Source organism: Halyomorpha halys, unplaced genomic scaffold, assembly GCF_000696795.3.
Source record: "Halyomorpha halys isolate HHAL.00 unplaced genomic scaffold, Hhal_1.1 Scaffold87.1, whole genome shotgun sequence".
Taxonomy (NCBI): Eukaryota; Metazoa; Arthropoda; class Insecta; order Hemiptera; family Pentatomidae; genus Halyomorpha; species Halyomorpha halys.
Genome location: NW_027115705.1, coordinates 1,629,611 through 1,656,313, shown reverse-complemented (window position 1 = coordinate 1,656,313; position 26,703 = coordinate 1,629,611). Strand labels below are relative to the sequence as shown.

Sequence of the window (26,703 nt, the reverse complement as noted above, 5' to 3'; positions counted from 1 at the left end):
ATATTTGAATCTGCTCAACATGGCCTTGATTCAACATACCGCCATCTTGGTTTTTTGTATCACGAAGTTATTATCAACAATGAAACTTGGTTAGCTTGCTTTTTGGATAAAAAAAACAATTAACAATATTAAAATTATACATAAAATAAAACATATCAAAACCCTTTATACATCAAAATATACTATTTACTAAAAAAGAGCATATTACAATATATATATACATCAGGAAAGACAAAACTAATATTAAGTATTACATGCTTAAAAGACATGTTATTCTAAAAAATGTTTCCAAACAGTTTACAGTTTGTTTAAAACAGAATGAGCAATTAAGACACTATTAAACATATTCTCTATTATCCATGGAATACAAAAATAATTCAATAGTATTTAGTTGAGTTAAAATTATTTAAATTTAATTAAATAATTAAATTAATTAAATAGGAATTTAAAATTATATATATGATAATGTTTAATGAGGAAAAAATATAAGTCTAAAAATAGACCTAATGTGAAAACCATGAGTCAATTCTAATTTCTGCAAGCAAGGAATTTACAAGGAAATGTTCTAATGAACACTATATGTCATAAAACAAACTGGATATATTAAGAGTTTGTGCCCCCCCCCCAAAAAAAAAATATAACTCTTGAGGGCACAAAATCTTATATCCAGTTTCTGTTGTGACATATAGTGTACATTAAAACATTTCTTTGTAAATTCCTTGCTTGCTTGCAGAAATTAGCAGAATTAGTATTGGACTCATGGTTTTCACATTAGGTCTATTATTAGACTTATATTTTTTCCTATAATAAATATATCTTATAGAGCAAGATTTTTTTTTCAGATCTGTGTAATCCTCACATAGTAAACAATTTTAAATGTCTCTTAAATCTTCCTCCTGCAAATGCCATCAAAAGGGTCAATAATTCTAAATCATCTAAAATCCTTGATCCATTAGTCTCAGTTAAACCACTAATTAAACTCCTAAATCATGTTCGCCATACTCCACACCTCATTTCAATGATCAAAATAAAATAGAAATGGGAAGAATTAGTATCACATAAATATTCTGAAATCCTATTCAGGATTTAAGAATAAGCTAACACAATAATTTTGTGAAAACCATAAATTAATGAAAATTTTCCTTTAAAACATGTTAAATATATAAATAGAAGAGAAACAAATATTATTTAAGTGTTTTTCAATTAATAAATGCCATTAAACCACTTCTGGCACAGAAATAATATGATGTACAGATGTTTTCTTTGGTTTTTATATCAGTTGATGTCAAAAATATATGTTAAGCAAATATGAAAATCTTAGTCCATTAGGACTTCTACTTTTAAAAATGATGCTTAAATTGTCATCTGTGTGGGTAAAGGTTTGAGTATATAAATGTTTCACAAAAATACTTCTTAATTTTTACATGATTTTACTAATACACATTCTATATCAAAAAATGACTAACACAAAAAAGTTCTCAATTTATTATTTATGATTTATTTTGAATTAGTCTCAACGAAAAAATGGGTTACTAAGATGACTCAAAGACATGGATGTTACGTAGAATAATAATAATCATGCTAGGCTAGGATATGTTTTATCAATACTTGACAGTCACTAAATACAATTATTGTAAAGTTTAATGACATAGTCAAGGTTGGACAGTGATAAAAATAATAACACACAATAAAAAACTGTAGGTCTGATAAAGGCACTCTTAAGAGACAAGAGGCAGAAAAAGTGAATACAGAAATACCGATAAAACAAGAATGAAGTTTTTTTTTTAAATGATAAAAAAATCTGTCATTCGTAATTCAAATAACTCAATTACTTCATTTTTGAAAAATTAAACCAATATTTAAGTGATTGTTAAATACAAACATAAAATGAATAATAACTTATCTATGAGATTGCTTTCTATTGATAAATCAAATAAAATCTGCATGGGTCGGCGACACAACTGTGAGTAATTTATCACTAAAAATTTATTAGCCATTATCAAAACCCAAATTCATGTATTAAGATAAATAACTGTCACAATAAACAGGCCAAATAGTTGTTGTGGAGTAGAATATTTGTATGATCATGCAATAATAAAATAACTTGGGAAATGTAAATATTCTACAGATGAAATAAAAATTTTAACCATAATAAATCAAAAAAAAAATTAGGGGGTACTTAAATGCCATAAACACACTTTATTAATATATCAAGAAATTTAGTATGACAATAAGACTTGACAAAATACCTGATGTCATAGGGGCACCCAAGAGAGGGGCTCCTCCTGCAAAAAATAATAAAAATCATTCAAATGGAATTTAATCAAAGCAATAAAACTTGAATATATTTATTAAATAATTAGAGCCATTACCAAAAGAATTAGAAGTCCCCATAGCATCATCATAGCTTGGTGGTGGAGCACTTGGCAAAGGTGCGACATTAGCAATATCAAAATGATCTGAGGGACGAAATTTCGATTCCATTCTTAGAACTTAAGGAATACTTAAAGGTACAGTCAATAGGAACACAACACAGGATCAAGATGTTATCATCTACTGACATCGATAAGCATTCCTCCTCTGACAACGAGATATAAAATCTTATGCTACTTTTGAGAGCATCTTTTACTCGTCTTCAAAGCAAAAATGAAGCCAAAAAGAGGGGAGTCGGCCCAGCCGGGCTGCCCCTGTGTTTGTTGATGTAAATAGGAGTATCCCTCTTTCATGTGATTATCTTAAAAACTATTCGATTGATCGTAAATATGAACTAAATATAAAATGTCGAAAATACTATTTTCAGTGATTTGATTCATTAACAATGAAATACACTACGTTGTTTCCGAGAAATTCGTGCTTTTTTAGAAATTCATGTGAAACTTTACAATTGTAATGTAAACTAAAACAGAAGCGTTTTCTCAAAACAGTTGTCTTTTAAGAATATTATACTTTTTTAAGACATAAAGTAAATGTTCTAAACTTGAGAAGTTTATTGTCCTTTGCTAAGGTAGACGTTTTAGATGGAGTCGTGATGATTGTGGTTATCGTTGGTAATTCAGGAGCTTCGAGAAAAAATCCAGTTTCAGACGATCAACTCTCTTGGGACCAAAAGGTAACTGTATCTCGAATGCCTCCTCCTGAAGTGTGAGGTCCAGTATATGGCGGTGTCAGAAGGTGGTGTACTGCGTCGTCTCGTAGGAAAACATGAACGCATCTTCGTAGATCCTTATGGACAAATTGTTTTGAACTGATCCGATGAGATGCCGGTCATAGAATATCCATGTGATTCCAAAGTTTTTTTAGAAATTCGCAGATATCTTCATCTTGTTTTAAGGCTCCAACATCTCTCCCCATCTCTAGTCGTTTGGGCGGCCCTGTCGTCTCTGAGGAGCTGCAATTGTTATCGTCACGAATTGCCGCTCAAATGATTATTATTTCTCACTAGCAAAATCATTTACTTCATACCTTCTTTTCAGAAGTTTAGTAGTTAGAATTTAAAAACGATTCCTAATGTTCTGTACGAGTGCGAAATATGACAGCACAATTTGAAGGTATAACCAAAGATATCTGGTCCGCGGATGGATGTATCAAATGGAGCATGGACACAACGCAACAATAAAGCATTATGTCAATATATTTAAAAGAAATAGCAGCATGATGGTCGGAATGGGCATGTGAAGTTGTTGGTTTTAGTACCGAACAAATATGTAAAGCGTTATTAAACACTGAGGAGGTTGATAAACGTCCATTAAAGCTGATATAGCGGATTTTGGGCCTGGTGGTGGTCGATAAGAGGAGATTAGACATAGATTAATTGAAACGCCATGAAACCTTCGGTATCGCGAAGCCGGTGCTTTGAGGTATTACCCCGTTGACCGTAAATCCTGATTTTTTTTTTTTTTTATGTTACAATATATCACAAACCTACTTGAAAAGGATCAATCTGAGGTATGTTTATCTCTTGTAACAGCTGGCGACAGCTATGATCTAATTTAAGTAGTGATTGATTCTAAAATTTTTACTCTTTTTCGGGTATTTTCCACCTTAGCGGGTGATTGTTGGGGATGGAAAATTTTGGGTAAAATGGCTTTACGTTATATGTAGAACGCTATTGCACTGTCGCACCTGCCTTAATACATTTGGTTAGGTCATATGTTGTGCCAGTTCACATTTAAGGTGTATACATGTGACAGTTAATGCGACTGTTAGTCAACTGACATTACTTATACTATTAATGATGACTTCAAAACCAGTACGACATTACTATCACGAAACGAACACTGTCGTGACAGTGTATGATGACTATAACTGTCAAATAGTTACTCTATGGTAGTTGCTAACACTTCTTCCGCAATGGCGGGAACTGTTAAGTTAGATAATTCACTATAAAGGCGTATTCTTGTGATAGTTAACGTGACAGTTGCTTCACTGACATTACTTGTACTATCAACTATCACACCAGAGCTAGTGCGACAGTACAATCATGACGGCAACAATCCTACTGTCACAGTTATAATGATTCTCCAAGAACAGGTAAAACGGGTATTTTCAAGACGATGAGTGGGTATTTTATTGGTCAGGAGAATCGGTAGCACCGGTAGTGACAATATCAAGGTTGTGTTATAACCCACAACAGAATTTATATATTATTATGCTGATAGAATGTAAAGGATACCTATTACTTTAAAGGATAGCTCCCATTTATTAAAAAACACAGAAACTACAGAAGATATAATTTTATATTTTAATTGTTCCAGTAATGAAAGTATGACAAAAGGATCATAAATTTATGAATAACATTGTAGTGATAATGGTGCTACCATTGGCTAATTCATTAGCTCGAATTTCTTACTCAATAAAATACGAATAATAATAAACTTAATCTTTAAGATAATTGTTCGGTTGCTGGATTTCTAGTATATCAGAATTTCTTAGGGTGCATTTAGATCCTGGGATAGTGTAATCCATTAAAAAAGGTAATTAGCATAGCATAGAAAACTAAATAAAGGAATATTGTGAAACATACATTAAGTTAAATCTATGAGCATGACTTCATTTTTCATAGAATAAAAATCATTCTATAATACATATAATAATAAAAATCACTCAAAAATAGAGTTTAAATGATAAACACCCTTGTTTTTTTGTAATAGTATGATTTGTTCTATCGACAGCATGTTGATTAATTTCTTCTTCTATGAGTTTCTTACTGAACCTGTTTGTGAAGTGTAACCTACTTATCTCACATGTCTGAATGTGGAGTGTTTGGACTTCTAGTTTTATTTTCAGAATTTCGTTGTTGCCTCTAAAGTATATCGTTATTTATTCACAAGTTTCGTATAGTTTCGTGTAGTTAGTGTTATTTTGTGTAGCTAAACCTGTTGAAATAAAAATTTCAGTATACAGCTGAATTATTTTATTGCTTTGGAAATACATTTCAAAAGATTTGCAATATGCAGACCTCTAAGGATGAAGAACCTAGTATACCAATGGATAGTATCTGTTTACTCCTTAACAGCAAAAGCGAACTTGCTGTGAAGCAAACTTTGGAGTACATTCTGTTAAACACGACTGAAGTTGATAATTGTTGCAACATCTACAATAGTCCTGCTGTTATAGAAGCTATCATCAATTTAACTGATAAGTTTGGCCATGATGAAATTGGTAAAATAGCTTTGAATGCTATAATCAACATAACTGGGTATGAAGAGGGAGCTATGGCAGTCTATGAAACTAAATCAAAAGAGAAATCAATTTTAAAGTTTTTAAAATGTGTTACTGACAAGAACTCTAAATTGGCTGAGCATGCATGTAAAGTCTTGGTGAACATGACTATCCCAGAAAGACTTGTGTTTAAAGTAGTTCGGGATTTTTTGAGTGAAAAAGAACTATTTAGATTGACTTTTCAAGCTATTCATAACAAAAAGTATAATATCAGAGGATGTTCTTTAAGTGATTATTTGTCTCAGGTTTTTGGAAATTTAGCGCAATCTCCTGATTTTCAAAAGTATTTAATGACTGCCGAAGATGGAAATTTGCTATGCTCTATTTTGCCTGTAATTTGTGGTGGTGAAACTGTTTTACAAAGACGTGGTGTCACATCAACTCTTTACAACTGTTTGCTTAATAGTGAAAATCACCCTCTTCTGCTTGATAAACCTTTTGATATTCTTCCTTATTTATTACTTCCTTTGGCTGGACCAGAAGAATTTGATGACAAAGATGTTGAGAAAATGCCCATTGAATTGCAATATTTAGAGGATTCCAAAGTAAGAGAAAAGGAACCTGAAATAAGAAAACTACTTCTTGAATCTCTTTTAATGCTTTGTGCCACTAAACATGGTCGTGTTTACCTACGCAGTAAACAGACTTACTTAATTCTAAGGGAATATCACAAATGGGAAAAGAATAGTAGTATCTTACTTGCATGTGAAAATGTAGTTGACATTCTAATTAGAACCGAAGATGAAATTGGAATTGACGATTTAAAAAGTGTAGATGTTCCTAATGATTTGATAGAAAAGTTTGAGAAAATGGATAGAGATTATCTTAATAGCTAAAAAAACTTGAGAAGTTTATGTATAATTATTGATTTGTAAATATGCCCATTTTTTCATGTAAATAATTTTAAATTAGAACTGTTAAATTATTATTTAACAGTAATGTCTTATAGGAAATAAAGTTGATTAATTTTACATAAATCAAATCAAAAAAGTTTTTAACACAACGTTGTGTTTTTAACATACATTTATTTGGAATAAATATATATATTTTTTTATATGTTTGTTTCTGTATTTGCACCTTTTATTTAACTGATAACTTACTAACAGAGTTTGGCTTATGCTATTTAAAATAAAAAATTAAATTGTTTAGAACAAAAATACTTGATTATGAGGTATTATGTCAAACATAAAAAAACAAACTATTAATTAATTTTTTTCTGCTATTTTTGTATATTTTTAACCACCACCTTGACAATTTCCCTTCAATCATTACATACGGCTTACTAACAATCTTCCAATAAAAAAAAGAGCGAGTAGATCACTCTTGCATATCCTTCTCAACCTTTATCTATGTTTGGATAAACTAAAATTTGGTTTTAAGTATAGTAGTGTGTAACACAAAGTATAAAGCTACAAGCTAAATAAAAGCTGTTAATCATAATAATTAGTCTATATTCATTTTGTCCGGAAAGGACAACATATGAACATAGGAATTTATAAAGTGAAATATTTTATTTCATCGATCCAGACTAAAATATCCTGTAATATTTTATAATTCTTATGATACAACTTTTTTTAATATTATTGATTTGTTTAAAAAAATAAATATAGTTTCAAATTGAAAAACAATTTTAACTTTTACCTCCTAATATAGCATACCACACTATCTACCACAGTGTATTATCTCAGATCCGTCATATCAAGGTTAGGTTGTTGACTACAGTAGCTAATTTACACCATCCACCTAGAATTTTACTTATCTGCTGAATAACGGCCTTCACCTCGGACTTGCTCTCCTGTTTAAGTTGCGGGTTTCAGATACAGAATCTCAACTATCCTCTTTCTCCTTTTTATTTCACTGTTTCCCAAATCTCTTACCCTTCAAATGTGCCCCATGGTGCATTTTATAAGTTGGACCCTTCTCAGTTCTTTGACTACTCTTAACTCCAATTTCGGTGGTTTTGCCTTTACCAGGCTAGTCTCTAACTGCTGGTTCTGTAACTTCAAGGTTTGTTACTACTCCATTAATCTTTTGTTTTGGCCTTTGATATATGTTGGGGCTTGCTCTGTATTCAACATACTTCCGTGAAATTTGATTTCTTCTGTTCATCAGTTCTATTCTTTCTGTTTTCCTTACTAAGGCGAAAGCTTTCTTCATTCTCCAACTCATTGGAAAACTAATTCTTTCCTCTTGCATTCACCAATTTTAAGTAAAATTGGCTGGCATCTGATTTCCCCTTGTAACTAATGTTTCAAGTTCGGATTCAAACCGGGATGTTCCATCACCACTGTCTCTTCTCTCATCTTCCCTGGAACCCATTTCATCCCAGCTTTTCATTCTGAGCTAATATCTTCTAATCTTTAGCCCCTTCAAGACATCTTGACTTCTGGTTTATGGATAAATGAACCTTATGTTCCTTTTTCTCTTCATCTTTTACCATCACTACTTCTGCTATTCCTCTGTTGTTTCCATTTTTCTCCCATTATTTCTACAATTTGTGTCTTTTGATGCTCTAGCATATCTTCTCTACTAGGGACTACATAAGACCCCATCTGAGGAGGCTGATAACACGTTCGATTTTAGTACTTTCGGGACTTCAAATATTCATACCTAATGAATGGAATATGGTCTAGGTGCGGTCAAAAAAACTCAAATAGTAAATGGGTATACTATTTTTATTGAGCATTCCAATTCATACCTAATGTTTTTGTTCTCTACACATTGTAGTGCAGCCATGTGGGTACAGAATGCAGCGTCGCCTCTTAACTCGTCAAATTCTTCCAGATTATCTATAATCATTTCTAAAAAATGATTCTCGCTCTGCCCATGGAATAATTGAGTTTGAGGATAGTTACTAGGCAAAATCGCAAGCCTTTACTCCTGCTTTCAAAATTGTCTTCAATTTCCTTGCGTTTCTTTGCAATAGGTGCAAACGAATTTGCTTGCTGAGAAAGCCAGGGATAGCGGGCAGATTTTTTTCAGTTTTTACATTTTATATATTTCGAAAGGCATATCTTCAAATTATGTTGGGGAAGGAAGGGTTAAAAAAATTTTTTTTTTAGTTAATTATATATAATATTTAATTTTTTTAAATAATCAACATCAAACTGAATCCTGAGGTAATTTACGTCCAGAAGCTCATACATCTTTGGCTCCAAAGCAGTCCACGCCCCTTTGATTAACTTCATTGAACCCAACAGTAAAACCTTCAACTTCATATAACCTCTTGTTTGCAAAATTTGTAAACAATGATTGTTGACTAATAATTATCAGAACTTGGTTACTTTTAAACTATTGATTTATACACTATTATCAAATCATTATCTTTCAACACTAAGTTAATGTCTGGCTAAAACATGTTGGAGTGCTGACTTCTGTGTTATATCATGAAAAACAGATATAGCATTTGATATTTAATAATTATTTGATATTAAAAATGGGTTCCCGGAAAGACCATCACTCTTCTGACAGCAGAAGTGAAGATAATGAAGAGTCATTTCTCAATTCACGGATCGAACTAAGTAAAATATTTCATTTAAGAGATTTTGTCAAAGACAGAGAAGATTTTTGGCTTTTTACCAAGAAGTATGAAGCTGTTCAACGTAAAGCAAAAAGTATTAAGAAAAATATAGGTAAATGAAAATTATAAAATTTGTAATGTTTGTCCTTGATATGTATACATTTATTTATTTTTAAAATGTTTTCATTTATATTTTACAGACAGAGACAAAATTAATAGTCAGTTAATTGAGACATTAATTTTAAGTGATGAAGAAAAAAGTTTCTTAAAAAATGTTACTAGACATGAAGCATTTAGTTTTAAAAAAGAAAGCTTAATTACTTTTCAAACTATTTTGCTAAGCTATTTAGATTTCAAACAAAAAGAAAATACTGCTAAAGTTAAGAAGATCAAAGAAATGCAAGAAAATTTACCTGTCTTCAAATTCAAGTAAATAAGGCATAAAAAAACACTTAATTTTAACATAAATATTATATAGCTAATAACTAACTCAATTAATTGTAGAGAGCAGATAGTTGATGCTGTGAAAAATAATAAAGTGGCAATTATTGCTGGTGATACAGGCTGTGGTAAATCTACTCAAGTCCCTCAATATTTATTGAATGCTGGTTTTGAGAAAATTGGTAGGAGAAAATTTAAAAAAAAAATAAAATTAGCCAATTGATTTTATTTTGACTAACAATTTTACTGTTTTTTTTTACTTGACTGTAGCATGTACGCAACCAAGAAGATTGGCATGTATATCGTTATCAAAGAGAGTTTCTTATGAAACAATGAATAAATTTGGTGAACAAGTTGGTTTCCAAATCAGATTTGAAAAAAATCGAAAAAAAGACACAAAGATTATTTTTATAACTGAAGGTTTACTACTAAGACAGGTATTAGTTTGTATTATTACTTAGTATTATATTTTATGTGAAAAAAGTTGAATGAGGTATCAAATTTAATATTTAATCGTGTTTAGTAGGGGTATCCAAATTATGATCCATCAGTTTATTTTGACCAAGGACTTGACAATCAAGTGAATAGGCAGATGACAGAAATGTTCATGTGGAAAAATACCTTGGGGAATTTGAATAAAATGGGATATATATACATATCTATATAGTTGTCTTTTTAAAAACTAATTCAATTTTCTTAAATTATTTTTATCTACCTAATCTAATATAATTATTATCTAGTAATAGTGTTAACAGACACACTCAGATACTTTCAGCATTTCATAGACAGTGTAAATTTGATCTAGTGATATCTTGATCCAGTATCCATGAAAGAGTAGTACCGAAGAGAATAACATATACATTATTAATAAAATTTAATGAACTCTCACTCACTCTGATTAACTGCAAATTAAAGTGGAATCCAATTCAGATGCTCAATTTTTTATTTCCAGCTGTGATTCTAGATTTTCATCCAATGCCTCTCCATTCTTTTACAACTGATTCTTCTTCATTGTCTGGGAGGGAGGGAAAATTATATAATCTTATTATGCTCATTTATTTCGAAATATCTCTATCTATTTTGACCGCACCCCCAACCATCTTCTCCTTGTACGTCATCCACAGTCAACTATCTCTCAAATTATATATCATCCATCATCCAATATCATAGCAACCACAAAGAGAAAATTTTTATATAAGATCATTGGTGCCAAATTTTGACTTTAATTTAATTTAACTTGATTAAATGTAAATCTTCTGTTATTTTCTTCAATCGAGATTATACATAAGTTCCTAATTCATCTAACGTTTGCTTCTGGCATTGTATTACAGTGTTCTGTTTAACTTTTTCAATAAAAAAGTATATGTCAAGGCTGTGTAGTATTTAAAATTAAAAAGAATTAAACCTGCAGAATCATTGGATTGGTTGAATTAAAATTATTGGTTCAGCTGGTGTGAGTGGCTCCAATATTATCTTTTCTCAAATGGGTTCTCTTGAACTTAAGCATGTCAGATTCCATAGGTGTTAAGTAGGCCAAAGTCTGAAGTGAAGTGGGTCAATAATTTTGAAAAAGGATATTATTGCATGTGTAATAAGTGCAGGGTTTTTTGAGTTGTTTGTGTGTGATCAAGGTCGGCAGTGATGGGCTTCTTTCTGAGTACGATGTCATTCTTCTCGATGAAATTCATGAACGGCATCTTCAAGGAGACTTCTTACTTGGTCTTCTAAAATGTGTGCTCATTCAAAGGCCGACCTTGAAACTTGTTCTGATGTCTGCTACCATCAATATTCCTTTATTTGAGTCTTATTTTGGCGAGGAAGCTGCTACTATTCAGGTATGATGGTTTTATGTAAAATTATTTATGTGCTCTTGAATATTGTTAATAAATAATTTACTATTAAATAAAATAATTTTTTTAAATGAGGTGTAGATAGTTGACTGTAGATTAATGATTTTTTAAAAATTTTACTCTCATAAAAATATAGGAAATGTAGTTGTAAAATTTGAATAGTAAAAGTAGATAACATGAAGTATTGATAATTATTAAATAGAGGTATTCAAAGGCAAAAATAATCATGAGTATCATAATTTGAAGGATAAGGTAATGTAACCTGTGAAATAAATGCTTTAGTTAATTAACTGAAAAAGAAAAAAAATCAGCCTAATTTATAAAGATAATTTAACAAACTAATGTAAAGATGTATCTAAGTATTATATTCAGACTAAAATACAGCAAGTTGGAATAGTTTTCCTCTCAGATTTATTGATACCGTTAGAGTACTACTATCAATGGCTTTATTATGAGTACAGTGGAGTTTCTATCATCCAAAACGATTGGGATAATTTACATTTCAAATTAAGCAATATTATTCTTGAAATAATATTTTTAAAAATTGAGCTTATAATTTTGAAGTGAAACTTCTTTACCTATATTCTACAAATCAAGGAAAAAAAAAAAAAAAGTGTAAATTAATTTTCTGATGCCTGGATTAATAGGAAGTGGAGGGAGAATGGCAACACTGGTCAATTCCGGTAGGAAAACTTTTATATTGTAATAGGAGCTTCAAGGAACTTAACAGTGCTGATTGAGTGAGCTCCTGTCTCCTGATAGGAGAGTATGAGTTCCTATCCAAATATAAAAAATGTTTCTGCTAAAATTGACTTGGGAAATGGCTGTTCTATTCTAATTATAATTATTCTGGAACTAATATTTTCTGCCTTAAGCTGTAAGAGGGAATACATGACTGTTATTAAAAAAAAAATTTAACAGATTATTTCATTTCTAGAAGTTTAACTTCTGGCGGCCAGTCTCAAGGCTACCATAATTTTTTTTTAATGAGTCATATGGAGTTAAACAAATTCAATTTTTTATATTTTATTTATATTTATATTTTATTAATTTTTTAGAAATGTATTTATGTAATTTGGACTATCAGTACTCCATCATAATACCAACCATACCTATGACTTAGTCTTATTTTTTGTTTTTGTATTTCATTTATTTAGTTATGTATATATTTTAATGAACTATGGACCTTTCCTTGTTTAGGTTCCTGGAAGATTATATCCTATCTCGGTGAACTATATGCCTACAACTCCTGCTGAAATAAAAGCTGAAAGGTTAGACCCAGGCCCGTACATCAGGGTAATGCAGATCATTGATACGAAATATTCAAGTAGGTAATGTTTAACTGTTGTTTTTTCTTTTCTTTTTTACCAGATTGCCCTGGGGAATGTTATATGGGTTTTGATTATAATTTAACTTGTTTTTAACATTTGATAATGGAGGGCATAGTCTTTGCAAGATATACCCCTAATGACTTATAATTTATTTATTGGAAACCAACATTTCACTCCACTTTGCATCCCAATCAACTGATTCTGAAATTTTATTTGTCATTTTGAGGATAATATCTGAGGGTGGAGACTTGAAGGTTTGAAATATGCATGTGAAGGAAAATATTTTTATGTTTTATAGGTCAAGAATATTCTTATAGGCTAGGGATTCCTCTTTTAGTTTCTAATGTTTTAATTTTTTGATTTTGGGTTAACCAAACTGCTTTGTTGGAAATGTATTTCAGGTAATGAGAGAGGCGACTTACTAATATTTGTAAGTGGGACAAATGAAATTAATACTGTCATAGAAGCAGCTCAGAGATACAATGAGAAGAATAACAAATGGATAATACTCCCCCTTCACAGCTCACTGTCTATCGCTGAACAAGATAAGGTACATTCTTACTACAAGAAAGATTTCTTTTTTAAAGTATGAAATAGCTTAGTGAGAAATTTGTTAAATGATAACAATTATATTATTGTATCATCTTTACTGTGGTATTTAATTCTATGTCACACTCTCCAGCAAGCTATATGCCAATAATCATTTATATAATAATAGCAACCATACACTTAATATATGGTTAGCAGTAGAAATGGGAACAATTTCAGTGATATAGACCCAGGAGGAAATACGTTTGAACAAGTAGATAAGTTTAAGTGTTTAGGTTTGTAAGTAACTATAAAAACGAGGAATTTGATGAGGAAGTAAACGCTAGGTTTATGGCAGGAAATGCTTGTTATTTTTCAGTTCTGAAATTACCTCGCTTTGATCTGAAAACTTGAAAATTAGAATTTACAAAATTATTATCCTTCCCACTGTTCTTTACAGATGCGAAATGTGGTTTCTTACAATAAGGGAAGAACTTCCCCTTTAGGTTTCTGAAAATAAAGTATTGTATAGAATATTTGGATCAAAAAAGGATGATTTAACGGGATAATTAAGAAGGTGAAACAATGCTGAACTGAAGAAACAGCACCTAGTCTCTATAATTCAGTTCATAGCATTACAGCGAATAAGATATGGGACTTAATTACAAACGAATCCCTAAAATGTTAATAAACATTGAACCGAGGTGTAGACTGATACTTTGACGGGAGGATTGTATTAAAACTGATTCAGTAGATTTGTGTTTGGAGGGACGTCACTGGACAAATGTATATAGAGAACGATTGATGGTATGGGCATTGAACCTTTGGGTTCGTTAGGCCTTTATTATTATCATCTTTATTATTATTTGATTGAACAATTACCATTAACAATTGGTTTGGTTATTGCTCATTAGATAATTACTTATTGTTTCTTTGATATTGTTGTTATTGACTAAAAACTAGAAACACGAGTTATTAGAATTCTCGAATACTATCCCAATTTAACTTGGTATTTATAGGTGTATAGGCAATTTCAAAATATGCATCAATGAACTTAATATAACAATAGGGGTATTCATGATCTTTAGTTTAACATGTTAAAGCGTGTTAAATGGAGAAATATTTCCTTCTTTTACCTTGTTAAAATGATATAACATGTAATATGGTTGAGAGTTTGTTACTAGGTCTGTTAAATGGAGAATGACGTAACACAACAGACCAGCTGAGCTTGTCATCATTTTGTTTGTTGTGTTAGGTTACTTACTCGTGGTTAGTGTTTTTTGTATTTGTATTGTTTTGGATATTTTTATGACTAATAAAGCAATAATAATAATGTAATGAGAGTTGAAAATTAGCTCATCTTGATTCTGTTCCTCACAAGTTAGAAGGTCAACAAGGCACTCAGTAGTCAAACTTTTACACAACTTGCACTTTTCACTTAATTTAGGGATGTTGTAATAAATTAATTTAATCAAAACTTTGAATTAAACAATAATGTGACGTTTAGGAAGGAAAGATTATAAAGCAAGTTGCTCAGAAAATCAGCTAGAAGCTCATATTCATTTAACATTTAACATGACTTTAAATTGTGCTGCTCACAATCCTATACTTATAACATTTAACATAGTAAAACATTTTACATTTAACACATCATGAATACCTCTATTGAATTATAATATTTTGTTTCCACTTTCAATAATATTGATTTAAACAATATTTTGATTATATCTCACAATTTTTTTTTATAAAATGATCTTTATTTAAAGTGAACTTTTTCTCATTCAGGTGTTTGATTATGCCCCCGAAGGCATGCGTAAATGTGTTGTTTCAACAAATATCGCTGAAACTTCAATTACTTTAGACGGAGTGAGATTTGTTATGGATTCTGGCATGGTCAAAGAAATGTCGTATGAACCTGTTTTAAGGGTACAAAGGCTCAAGGAGTTCTGGGTTAGCAAAGCTTCAGCTGAACAAAGGAAAGGAAGAGCTGGTATGGTAATTTTTAATGACAAGTTTTAAAGATTCCTCTTGTTGCAAATTATTAATTTACTAATTTACATTGTACATGATTGTTAAACCATTTATTTTTACCATATTACTTATTTTTGTAAATTTTATTATGGGTTTCTTTCACTTTATCTTTATATGGAATATATATAGTAAGGGAATGAATTGCAATTGTGAAATATTATGAATTCAAATTTTTTTATACACATTTTTAAGTCGTGTAAGTCCAAATAAAGTTGATTTTTGTAAATATTGTATTTTTCATTCGATGTTTTTGATTATTGTAAATATTTTCTTTTTTATTCTAGCCTGTTCATTTACTGTATGAATTTTTTTTAAAATTTTATTATTATGTATTTAGCATTTATGCAAGGGAGCTTGTGAGTTTTTAGTATGATATGTATATAGGAAATTTTTTTTTATTGCTAATAGTTTTTCATTATTTTTTTGTTTTAAATAATTGAATAGTATTAGTTTACGAGGATTATTCGTAAACTGGTGGGGGGAGTTACGGTCTGAGTATCTCAACAAAATGTTCTTTGTGTATGTGAATAGCCTAGCTAAGAAATGAAAAGTGGAATTACTTATTACTGTAACCTTTTTGTTAAAGTCAACCTATCAAAAGTGCCACTTTAAAATATCTATTTTACACTTTTTTAGGGTTTTATCCCCAAACAATTTTTATTAAACTTGGTAAATCAACATAAAATTAGGTGTTTTTTAATTTCAGCTAGGTTGTATCCTCATTGAAATAGTTTGACAGAGCTTAAATGCTCAATTTTCAAATTGGGTTTATTACTCTAAATTACTTTTTTTTTTCTTTAAATAATTAATCAACCCACATTTTTATTAGTAGTAAAAAAAGGTTGAATATAAACTATGAAAGGATTTGATTGTTAATCTAAGGAGAAAAGATAAATATTTTCTTTCTCCTTGAAAACACGTTTCCAGGAATAACTGTATAAAATCATTCTTAGTATTTTTAATATTTATTCTATAACAATTTAGCATTGAATTAAAGGTTTAAGAACAGAATGTAAAATTTATTAAAGTGTTATATTTCTGACAATAATTTGCAAAAGAAAAAAGTTACAATTTGGTAATGAGAAATAATATTAAAAGTACTTTTCTGAAAATGTTGAAATTTTAGTTTATCTGTTAACTGAAAGATTCATTTGGAAAATTACTATGGGTAATGTTGCTTTCTTATTGCTGCTGTAAATAACATAGAATATCCCTTCTGAAAAGAGCGAGGATTAATTTAAACTCAAAGTAGGGCGGTAAATTAAAGTTGTGTGATGCCTGCACTGCATCAGATTTTTTTATTTTGATTTATCTTTAGCTCTATTACTTTGTAACATCTGAATTTAAAAATTTAAAACTTCTGTCAATATATTTATTTGAACATTTATCTATTTCGTAATTCCTTTACTTCATTCTAATGCTTCAGATAAATTTTAATTGCGTTTTTTAGGAAGAACTGGTCCTGGTGTTTGCTATCGGCTGTACAGCGAAGCAGATTATGGTGCAATGGCAGACTATACTACTCCTGAGATTCAGCGAGTGCCTTTGGACTCCCTTCTATTACAGATGCTGTCCCTCGGCCTTCCAGATGCGCGCAAATTTCCTTTCCTTGAGCCTCCACCTGCAGAAAATATAGAAAATACTATCTTGGCCCTCAAGCAACATGTAATTATTTATTTTTCTCATTAAAACTTTTCATTAAAAACCTTAAGTTTTTAGAACATAAGTTTTATTTATTTTTTACAGGGTGCTGTAAGTGAAAATGAGAAGCTGACTCCAATAGGTTCTCTACTTTCCAGATTGCCTGTTGATATTCCTTTAGGAAAAATGCTGATCTGTGGCTCAATGTTTCATCAAATAGAACCTGTCTTATCCCTTGCTGCTGGTATGTCGGTTCAAACCCCCATCGTGGATAAGTCGATTTCACGTGAAGTTGAGGTGAATAAAGTTCTTATTTATTCTTATGGCATTTACTAAATTTATGTTTATTTTGTATTTATCTTCACCTTTAAATCAAACATTTTTCCATAACTGTTTCAATTTTTGTTTAAAAATATAAAACAGGTCTTACGAGATGAATTGGAATCAGACCACGGTGATCCCATTGGTTTGTTGAAAATGTATGGAGCATGGCTGGAAATAAAAGGATCTAGCCGAGGTAGTGATTCTCGGAAGTGGTGCAAAGCTCGGAAATTAGAGGAGCAGAGGTTTTATGAAATGTCGAAAATCCGAAAGCAGTTCAAAACTCTTTTGCAAGTATATGAAATTTGTTAATGGTTTATTAATCTAATTTTAGTCAAATGAAAAGATGATTTTTTTAATTGAAATTAATACTCATAAGTTTGAATACATTTAAAGTTAATTAACCTTGAAAAGAAGAAAAAGTTTTGTATGCTTTTTATGTTAATCTGATTTTAAGTATTTTTATAATCTATCACCCTGTGTAACTTATACTTTGTCGGATAAAACTGCTGGATGTGTAATTGTGATCAGGAAAGGAAAATCTTTTGTTCGCTGATATATGATTGTATAAAATAACAAAGAAATTTTTTTTACTATTATTATTTCTAAAACTATTTCTTAATTATATTTTTCTAGACCATCTCCTTCTAATTCAAATATAGTCAACCATCTAAGTATAATATAATGATGAGTTAATAGTTAGCAGTGGGTTACATATAAGGAGAAGTGGGTCTACGGTCAGTGAAGTATACATATAAGTTTTTACTTGTTTGTGTTCTTCACTGATACATATAATATAGCTCTTTGAAATGATTTGACATTTTACCTGTTTATATATTTTTTTTCTTGTTTGTGTAGGAGTGTAACTTGATGAAAGAAAATGACTCAGGTGAAAAAAGTCGTTCTGAGAGAGCTCTTAGGACTGGAGAAATGAGAGTATTAAAAAGAATGAGAGCTGAAGCTGAAGAAAAAGAAATGTCTCGAAAAAGAAAGATTCTAAGACCATGGGGTGGCACAGAAGAAGATTATGGATCCGACAAAAGAGATATAGATTTCAGAATAATGAATAATCAGTCTCAGTTAAATGTAAGAGGATTCTATTTGATATTTTCTCTTTGAAATAAATATTTTTTAAACTGTAGCTATATGTTTCTAATTTTTTGAAAAACATTGTCTTGAGAACTATGAAATATAGAAAGCACTATTATGATTCAATATTAAAAAAAAATATGTGCATAATATTATTTATGCAGTGGGTAGCTCCTGTGATGTTCACCATCAAATGAAAAATAAACACTAATTTAAGTGTACTGAAATTTGGATAGATAGATGGACTTAAGAAAAAAAAGTACTATCCTTAAGACAAAAAATGGGGAAACAGTACTAATGATAAAGAAAAAATAAGGATAAAAATAGGACTTATATTTCGTTTGGAATATATAAAAACTTGTTTCAATTAAGATGACATATGTCTTCTTATTGTTTTTTGCTGGATTCAAGCTTAACTTATTTTCAGTTGCCCAGCATTGTTGTCAACATCTCCCTGGGGCTTACAGAATGCATTAGTCATGTTAAATGGATAAAAGGATATATATATATATATTGGTTGGTAGTTGGCATACAAATTATATTGAGAGTGGCAGATAACATTAAATAGGTCATTTTTATAAATGAAAAATAGAGTTGGTGGGAGGAATCGAGGTGTTGGGAAATTTTTAACAGATCCAATTATGCAGAATAACCAGAAAGAAAACCTGATAGAAAATGATTGAGGACAGTATTTTGTTCAAGGGATGAAGTGAACTGGGACTGAATTATTCTTTCCAGTGGCTTTGACAGGTTTGATAGAATGGAGATAAGTCTAAAGTTGGAAACTGTGGAGGGACATGGGACCTTATTCTGCTGTTGAACGAGTACTTTTTTCCAGGCTGTGGGAAAAATGGAGTTTTGAAAGGGAAAATTGTAGATGTGTAGAAGGGCAGGGAGGATGACAAAGCTTAGTTTAATCATTTTTCTGGGATTTGGTTTTAAAGTATATTTTATGAACTGAAAAACATTCTCAATTATTTCCACTTTATCGAACAGAAGGGTTTATTAATTTATACAGAATTAATTTTATATAAATCATAAGTTCATAAATTTATTTATGATTCATACATTATTAAGATCTTTTAATGCAGTAATATTTAGCATTTCTAATTTAACAATTATAGCAATTGTCATTTTTCTTCAGGATCTAATCGAGGGGTCTAAAGTTGTCAGCTACAGGGATTTGACTCTCCTGAAGGTTATCCTCTGTTCTGGCTTATATCCACAGGTTGCTATCCCAGACATATTTAATCAGGCTAAGGTTAGTAATAAAACGTTTATATATATATATTATTTCTAATTAGTCTGTTTTGTGTATCCTATCAATATATTTAATTATTAATAAATATGTTCCCCATAATTGACCCATAAAATGTTTAAATTTAATATAATTTTGATTTATCAGCAATTTTTAAAAGAAATTAGTGACATTGGCTAAATTTATTTATACCATCCTGATAAATTGTAAAAAGGAAACAAAAATGATAAAAGCTTTTTCAAAGATTGATAAACTTTTCATTTTTGAGCACTGACTCTTTTGCAATATTTGGTTATTTGGATTCAGGGAACCTCAAAACATGTATATGACTGTTGAAAACTTGAATTCAAAATTTTGCTCCATCACAATACTTTCCCATGCTACATATATAGAGAAGTAAAGTAAAAATATATAGGACCAGTTAGATCTAGGAAATCTTGAAACAATGAAATAGAAGAACTATTACAACTATAGATTAAGAAAAACTATTACTTAAGTGGATATGCCTGTAAAATATAAAATATTTATATTGATCTCTTTGAGGAATTCCTCATTTTTTTTCTTTTTCGTATTGTTGAGCTGAGATTCCTGGTCACTCAGTGGCCAAATATCTTGATCTTTCTTTTTTGGATATCTTTTTGAGACAATTTTCATTACTATAAATATATTTTATTACTTCAATTTACATTCTCAAGATTTTTCTCTTCTTTTTTTTGGAGGGTGGGAGATTCATTCAATCAACAGGGAAAAGAGGGCTCTGTTCCCACTTGCTATAAATTAATTTAATGCAGTATGTTTTGAATTTTTGTAGCACTTTTAGTCTTTAAAATGAAATGCATCATTGAAGTTAACTATCTCTTTCAATTTATTTTTCTACCATTTTATAGGGTGTAAGTGAACAATTATTTCATACGAAAGAGAAGGGATATGTCTTTTTACACCCATTGTCTTATTTCGGCCGACATTCAGAAGTTTTACAAATATCAGAAGCAGATTTAGCTGGAGGAAGTTTGAAGCAAGCTCTCACATCTAAACATCAAGTTCTATTTTATATGTAAGTTTATTAATTTCAATTATTTAATACAATAATTAGTAGTTTTTATTATAATTAAAATTATGTAGCCTATACACAGGGTGTTTCAGGAGGAAATGTCAGTGGTTCGGGAGGGATATTTTACCAAAACTGTAGTTAAAAAACACTAACTTGATCTTCCTTTCACAATCTTTTGTTTAAAGATTAGTTTTTTATAATTTTCCTAGAAAACCTCATTTTCCTCTGTAAAAATGCAAATTGCTCTATAGTGACTAAACATTTGTTAAATTGTTTAAATAAAATCAATTGTATCCAAATTAAAGCCTCAACATTGTTTATTTCCTCAAAAGTCAAACATTTTGGCCAATTCAGCCATCCTCAAGGACAATCTTAACTACCAATTTACACTCATATAAAATATTTTTAAAAACTACAATTTACAAATATTATTGTGATAGCAAGGTGTAATAGTGTTAAATTGATTATAATTAAAAGTTTTAGTATTAATAAAAGAGTGATACAATAGGGCATTTTTATTTGAAACTAGTAGCCTGGGCAGAATGCCCTGTAAAAAGGTTTTTAAATATTTTATGTGAGTGTAAATTGGTATTTAAGCTTGTCCTTGTGGATGGCCGGATTGGCCAAATATTTTAGACTTTAATTTGGATACAATTGATTTTATTTTAACAATAATATCCAGTCTGAAGAAAGTAAAAACAATTATATATTTGTTGTCATTTTTTAAATCTGCATGAATTTCTTATAAGATAGCAATCAATTTGTAGGAAAATATCGTTTTTGTTTGGGCATCATAGCAGCCAAAAAATGATGTGGGACTGATTTATTAATAATAATGTTATTATTACAATTCATTGTAATTAATTATTTACACTAGAAATGTTTATTGATTTTATAGGTCATTATTGGAAACTAATCGACCTTATTTAGTGAATTCTGTACGTATGCCTGCTGCTCAGACACTCCTACTGTTTTCCCATAAGCTGCACACTAATGCAGATTTTTCTAGGTAAGTGAAATTATTATTTGATTATAGTAAAAATTTAGTATCCACTCACACTACTTCTTACCATTCAACATTGCTAGAAAATTACTCCTGTAATTAAGAAACAGTAGTTTCTTTATTACTTAAGATGAAAATACTTTTCCTTAATGTATATTTCCTACGTAGGTAAGTGAATGTAAAATCTGATTATTGTCATAATAACCATAGGACCAAGAAAATGTTTGTTTTTTCTTTTAGTTAATTATGATTTATTTTATTTTTTTGTATTTTCTAGTGTTTATTACTTCTATTAATAGGATATGATAAATTATTTGCAACAAACAAAATGACATGTACTTTAGGGGAAGATTTTTGAGTTTGATCGTTAAGCTTTGTCAGACTATTTTAATGAGGGTGAGACCTACCTGATACTAAATACCATATCATTTTTTATTAATTACATGTATAATCAATATTTTAAGAGTTGTTTGATAAAATGGTATAATCATGTAAAATCTAGTGTATAAAGGGACACTTCCGTTAAGTCAATTTTAGCAAAAAGTATTGGTAACATAAATAAAAATCAGTAATAAAAAAAAAAATAGTTCTCTATTAATTTTCATATTTGAGCTAGGCTTTTCATTAAAAAAAAAACACTGCCAGATATTTTGTGGGACTTAGTTATTTGGACTCAGAAGACCCTAAAAGTATCTAGATTCAAAATTTTTCATGATGGAAATACTTCCCCTAACTATATATTTAATTTCTAGGTGAGTGAAAGTAAAAATGATCATAAATAAATAAATAATTATATTTTAGGATTATTTGTGATTCTTGGATTGAATTAACCTTTCCTGAAAGCATGATAGCCGAAAAGTTGTTATTGAAAGTAATCAAACTCCGTTCACAGTGGGAAGAATTATTACAGATTCGTCTTCAAGGTATGTTCATTTTTTATTTCTGTTATTGATAGAATCCTTTATTTCAGGTGATATACCTTCCACAATAGACCCTTCTTCTAAACTGTGTCTGTGGCAGTATTAATTGTCTCTTACTTTAATTAACTTGTTTTTTGTTTTTTTTACAAAATAATTGTACAGACTGTATCTTGATAGGGGATCATACAAATCTACAAGGTATAGATCACTTTAAATTTATAAGGATTAAAGGATTAATCAGATCCACTAGATGAGAAAATTAGAACAATTTAGGTATATGAAAAAAGTTGACTGGGCCGAATGGAGAACCACGGTATAATTAATATTCATTAAGAGTTTAGTTTACAATGAATGAACCACAAAATAAAATATGTCACAAAACAAATAGAAGCATACAAAATATAACTTTACCTTATTTACTTTACTAAATTCCTTTTTCACGATGGAAACTTGGATGAAGGTTAATAGGAAAGTGAGAGGGTTTGAGTATTAATTCATCATAATAGAAATGAATAAAGTCATCATCAAACTGAATGGCTGAGAGTTATTACGAATGATGAATTATTGAGAAATAGGACTGTCTGAGCTAGTACAGATACCATAAAAGGAATAAAGGAATGACAAAGACAGAGGAGGTGAAGTAGAGACAGAGCTTCTCATGACTAATAGCTGGTAGTCCCTGATTGAAATGAAGCCAGCGGTAGTGCGTGGGTAGAGTCATTATGAGGTGGATAGAACTTATATATCTAGCCAAAGCTTATTAACTACAGAATAGATAAACACAGACATTTGTGGTACCACAGCATTTACTTAACATTTATATTAGATTTAATTATTTATAGTAATACAACTAACCTGATAATTTTTGTTTTCACCTTAGAATTAGATGGCCAAAAGTTGGAACGTGAACTATCAGAGGGTTTGCTGTTACTAATGAGAAGTGAAGTGGCTTACAGGATGAAAAGATTGTTGCCTGCCGATACTGCCACTATGTACCTTGGTCCTGGAGGATCTATAAGCTGCGGATCTAACCCTTTTGGTCCTGATCCTTTGAAACCAGATCCAGAAGTGGGTGGTGTTTCTTTGAACACTTATCTCACATATGATTGGTAAATACTTTAATGTTATATATTAATGATTTTATTTGTCTTTTGATTTTAAACCTTGCTGATCTTTGATAAACCTGTTACATTCAAACTTGAATAACATTTTCCTTTCCCCCAACTTAATCTATATTTTATGTAATGTACTTAATGATTTATATATTCTATTTCAGTTTGGTTGATGATGTTGCTTACAAGATGTGGTCATGTTCTCATTGTGACTTGTCTGCTCCTATCTCTCCTCTTGAGAGACAACGCCATTTGTCTGAGCTTCATTCAGAGAAAGGTCCAGGTATTTGATTGTTTTTCATAAACTGTTTTCTTTTATTGCATGATTAAATATTTAGGGGTTGGGGCGTCCGTAGCTCAGGTTAGGCCTAGGTCTATCATTCTGAGATCTGTGGGTGGCGCTGGTTTGAATCTGGCCTGGGGTATTGACTTTTTTATTAAGTTGAAAAACTTGCCCCCTACCATGATTAGAATAGGTTAGTCACCTGTAGATAACTAGGCAAACCATCACCTTTGCTGAGGAATGCCTTATAAAAAAAATATGTAAGGGTAAAATAAGTTTCCGTTGTTTTCTATCAAACAGACCATTTTTAACTTTTTAAACCATTCATGATAACTTCTCCCACTTGAAGCAACCTGACTATATGCTTCTACAAGCAATCAATGAGGGTTATTTGGCACAAAACTTGATATTTTCGCATGAAGAAAATTATTTGATGCTAATATAGAGTCGCTATTACTTCAAGCTTATGTTGTTATAAGATGACCAAACTTATGATATTATGTTTTTTACGACACCTTATGGGACCATCTTTTGTCAAAGGGCAGAAGCTTATTTGTATACCCATTAACTATAGAGTTGCAGTCTTCAAATTTTTAGTTAATAGAACAAATTTTTTTTTTACCCGGTATGAGTGCACTCTCAAAGCCTACTGTTCGCCATCCTATATTCTCTTAAAGCAAGTCAATCGCCTTTGAAAATTTAGATATTGTGTTTGGGTCCACGGTTTCACAGAGATTAGAGCCTGTAATGTGGTCTTGACTGAAAAAGCAAGAACCAAATTCTGGCTAATACATCACATCTATGTATTGTGTGATAAACCATCTCATCATCCTGTTTGCAGAACTTGCAAATTTGTGGCTCTGTTAATATCATGTTATAGAAGTGTTTATTTACTTGACATTGTCCTGTATATAGTCTTGTTACTTAGAGGACTATAGACCTTGCGTAATGCTTCTTTTTGTGCAGGGCCCTCTTATGAACATTTTAGATTGCTCCTGCTTTCTGGTATTTCTCCAATATAACTCAGTGTTGTTGTCTACAATTGCTTTTATTTACATTAGGTTACATAACTTCTTACTACATAGATGGCTGTCTAACTGTCTAAAAATTGTGATTTGTCTTAATGCTGCTGTATGTAGCCGATGATCTGTTGCTGGTTTTAAGTCTCAGGATTTACCAATCAACAAAAAATTTAATTCCCTTTAAATTTGTGAGTTTACATTTCAAGCTGCGTAGAATCCACAAAATTTATCCTGGTATCTTCTCCAAAACTATCCTCCTGATTTCTTTTTAGATTTGGCACCCATTTCACAGGCTCTTTCAACCCATAATTATCCTTGAATCACCATCCACCAATTTTAAATTTTTTTCAGTTTTGTTTTGATTTGTTGACCATTGTTTAATGATTTATATTTTTCTTGTAATGCGATGGAATTATATCATTTATAATCTTTTATAAATTTAATGCTATGAACGATATATCATCGTTTGGCACTTAAAGGGTTAAATATTGGAATGCATTAAGTTTTGAATGGAAGATTAAAGATAGACTCGAAGATGAAAGATACTATGTGATAAAAAAATTTAACAGTCTTGAGTAATTCATGCTGTAGTTGGGCCAAGGTGTCAACAACTTTTAGGATTGAGTATTAAAATAGTATTGTTTATAACTGCAAATTCTTGCAAAATTAGATGTGATGATAGTAGTCAAGGGGATTCAGATTCTTAACAGTAACATGAGATCAGCTTCACTGTAAGCTGTTTTTTAGGTTCTCTGCAGCATGTGAGAAACAAACTCTTTCATTATAATGAAAAAAAGGTTTCACAAGTTACCAATCAATTACAAGATATGTACAAATCTTTTTTTTTGTGATAACAATTATATTTGTAATGCTTTCCAAAACTACTTCTTTGTTTAATATACATATATAATTTTTTGTTTAGATGAAGAAGAGGAAATCGATGTTTCTCCCAGGAAAAGTAATAGTATAAAATATGACTGTCCTGATTGTAAAAAAAGTCTGTTTTTAACACCTACAGAAATTCTCAAACATAAAAAGTCACATCTTTCATAGTAAATAATGGAATTCATATTCCAGTGTTCAAAATAAAATGAAGTGTACATTTCTGTAATTACTGGATATAGAATATTTTTATATTGATGAATATAATTCTTGTGTATTTCAGAAATTTTTCTTTAATTGTTAAGAAAATTATTTGTTTTTATTTGGTTGAAATAAAAATTATCATCACTCAGTTGTATAGTCTGACCAGAACCTAGTAAGCTCTAGTTTTTAGTTTCCTAAAAAACTTAAATGCATATGTATGTGTGTATATATATATATATATATATATATGTGTGTGTGTGTGTGTACATTTATTACATTTTATTGATCAGTAACCTGAAAAAACAGAAACAAGCTTCCATAGGTAAACAAATAAATATATTGGGGAAGATTAGAACTTCAATTGAAAAAAAATGTAATCAGCTTGGAAAAATTAAGAATGTAAAGATGCTGTATTTTTCTTACATAACTTAATGTAAAATTTTATTATTAAAATTAATTAAGGAATAAATATTTCACTACTGCTGGGTGAGCTAC

General features: G+C 30.3%; 3 protein-coding genes across 5 annotated transcripts in view; 2 read left to right on the top strand and 1 right to left on the bottom strand.

Moving 5' to 3' along the window:
* The window catches only part of LOC106677101 (lipopolysaccharide-induced tumor necrosis factor-alpha factor homolog), a 15,215-nt gene extending 12,641 nt beyond the window's left edge, over positions 1-2,574 (bottom strand). For 2 of the 3 annotated variants that reach the window (XM_067052724.1, XM_014414803.3), the window contains exons 1-2: positions 2,373-2,574; positions 2,250-2,285 (exon numbers count right to left, since the gene is read on the bottom strand). In XM_067052724.1, coding sequence (XP_066908825.1) covers positions 2,250-2,285; positions 2,373-2,484 — 148 coding nt within the window. In that variant the 5' untranslated portion in view covers positions 2,485-2,574. The remainder of the gene's footprint in view (positions 1-2,249; positions 2,286-2,372) is intronic. The other variant, XM_014414802.3, reaches the window with a different exon arrangement.
* Positions 2,575-5,215: 2,641 nt separating this feature from the next.
* Positions 5,216-6,775, top strand: LOC106677086 (protein HGH1 homolog). The gene has a single exon (XM_014414778.2). It carries the CDS (start codon positions 5,451-5,453, stop codon positions 6,555-6,557), a length of 1,107 nt encoding a protein of 368 aa, XP_014270264.1. The 5' UTR covers positions 5,216-5,450; the 3' UTR covers positions 6,558-6,775.
* Positions 6,776-8,909: 2,134 nt separating this feature from the next.
* On the top strand, positions 8,910-26,342 carry LOC106677099 (probable ATP-dependent RNA helicase DHX34). The gene is made up of 19 exons (XM_014414800.3): positions 8,910-9,353; positions 9,442-9,670; positions 9,746-9,864; positions 9,953-10,119; positions 11,314-11,517; positions 12,733-12,859; positions 13,265-13,413; positions 15,177-15,381; positions 16,873-17,087; positions 17,169-17,360; positions 17,487-17,678; positions 18,243-18,470; positions 19,618-19,734; positions 20,619-20,785; positions 21,681-21,791; positions 22,587-22,708; positions 23,586-23,814; positions 23,982-24,100; positions 26,045-26,342. The coding sequence occupies exons 1-19, from the start codon at positions 9,158-9,160 to the stop codon at positions 26,173-26,175; spliced, it is 3,219 nt and encodes a 1,072-aa protein (XP_014270286.1). The 5' UTR covers positions 8,910-9,157; the 3' UTR covers positions 26,176-26,342.
* Positions 26,343-26,703: the final 361 nt, after the last annotated feature.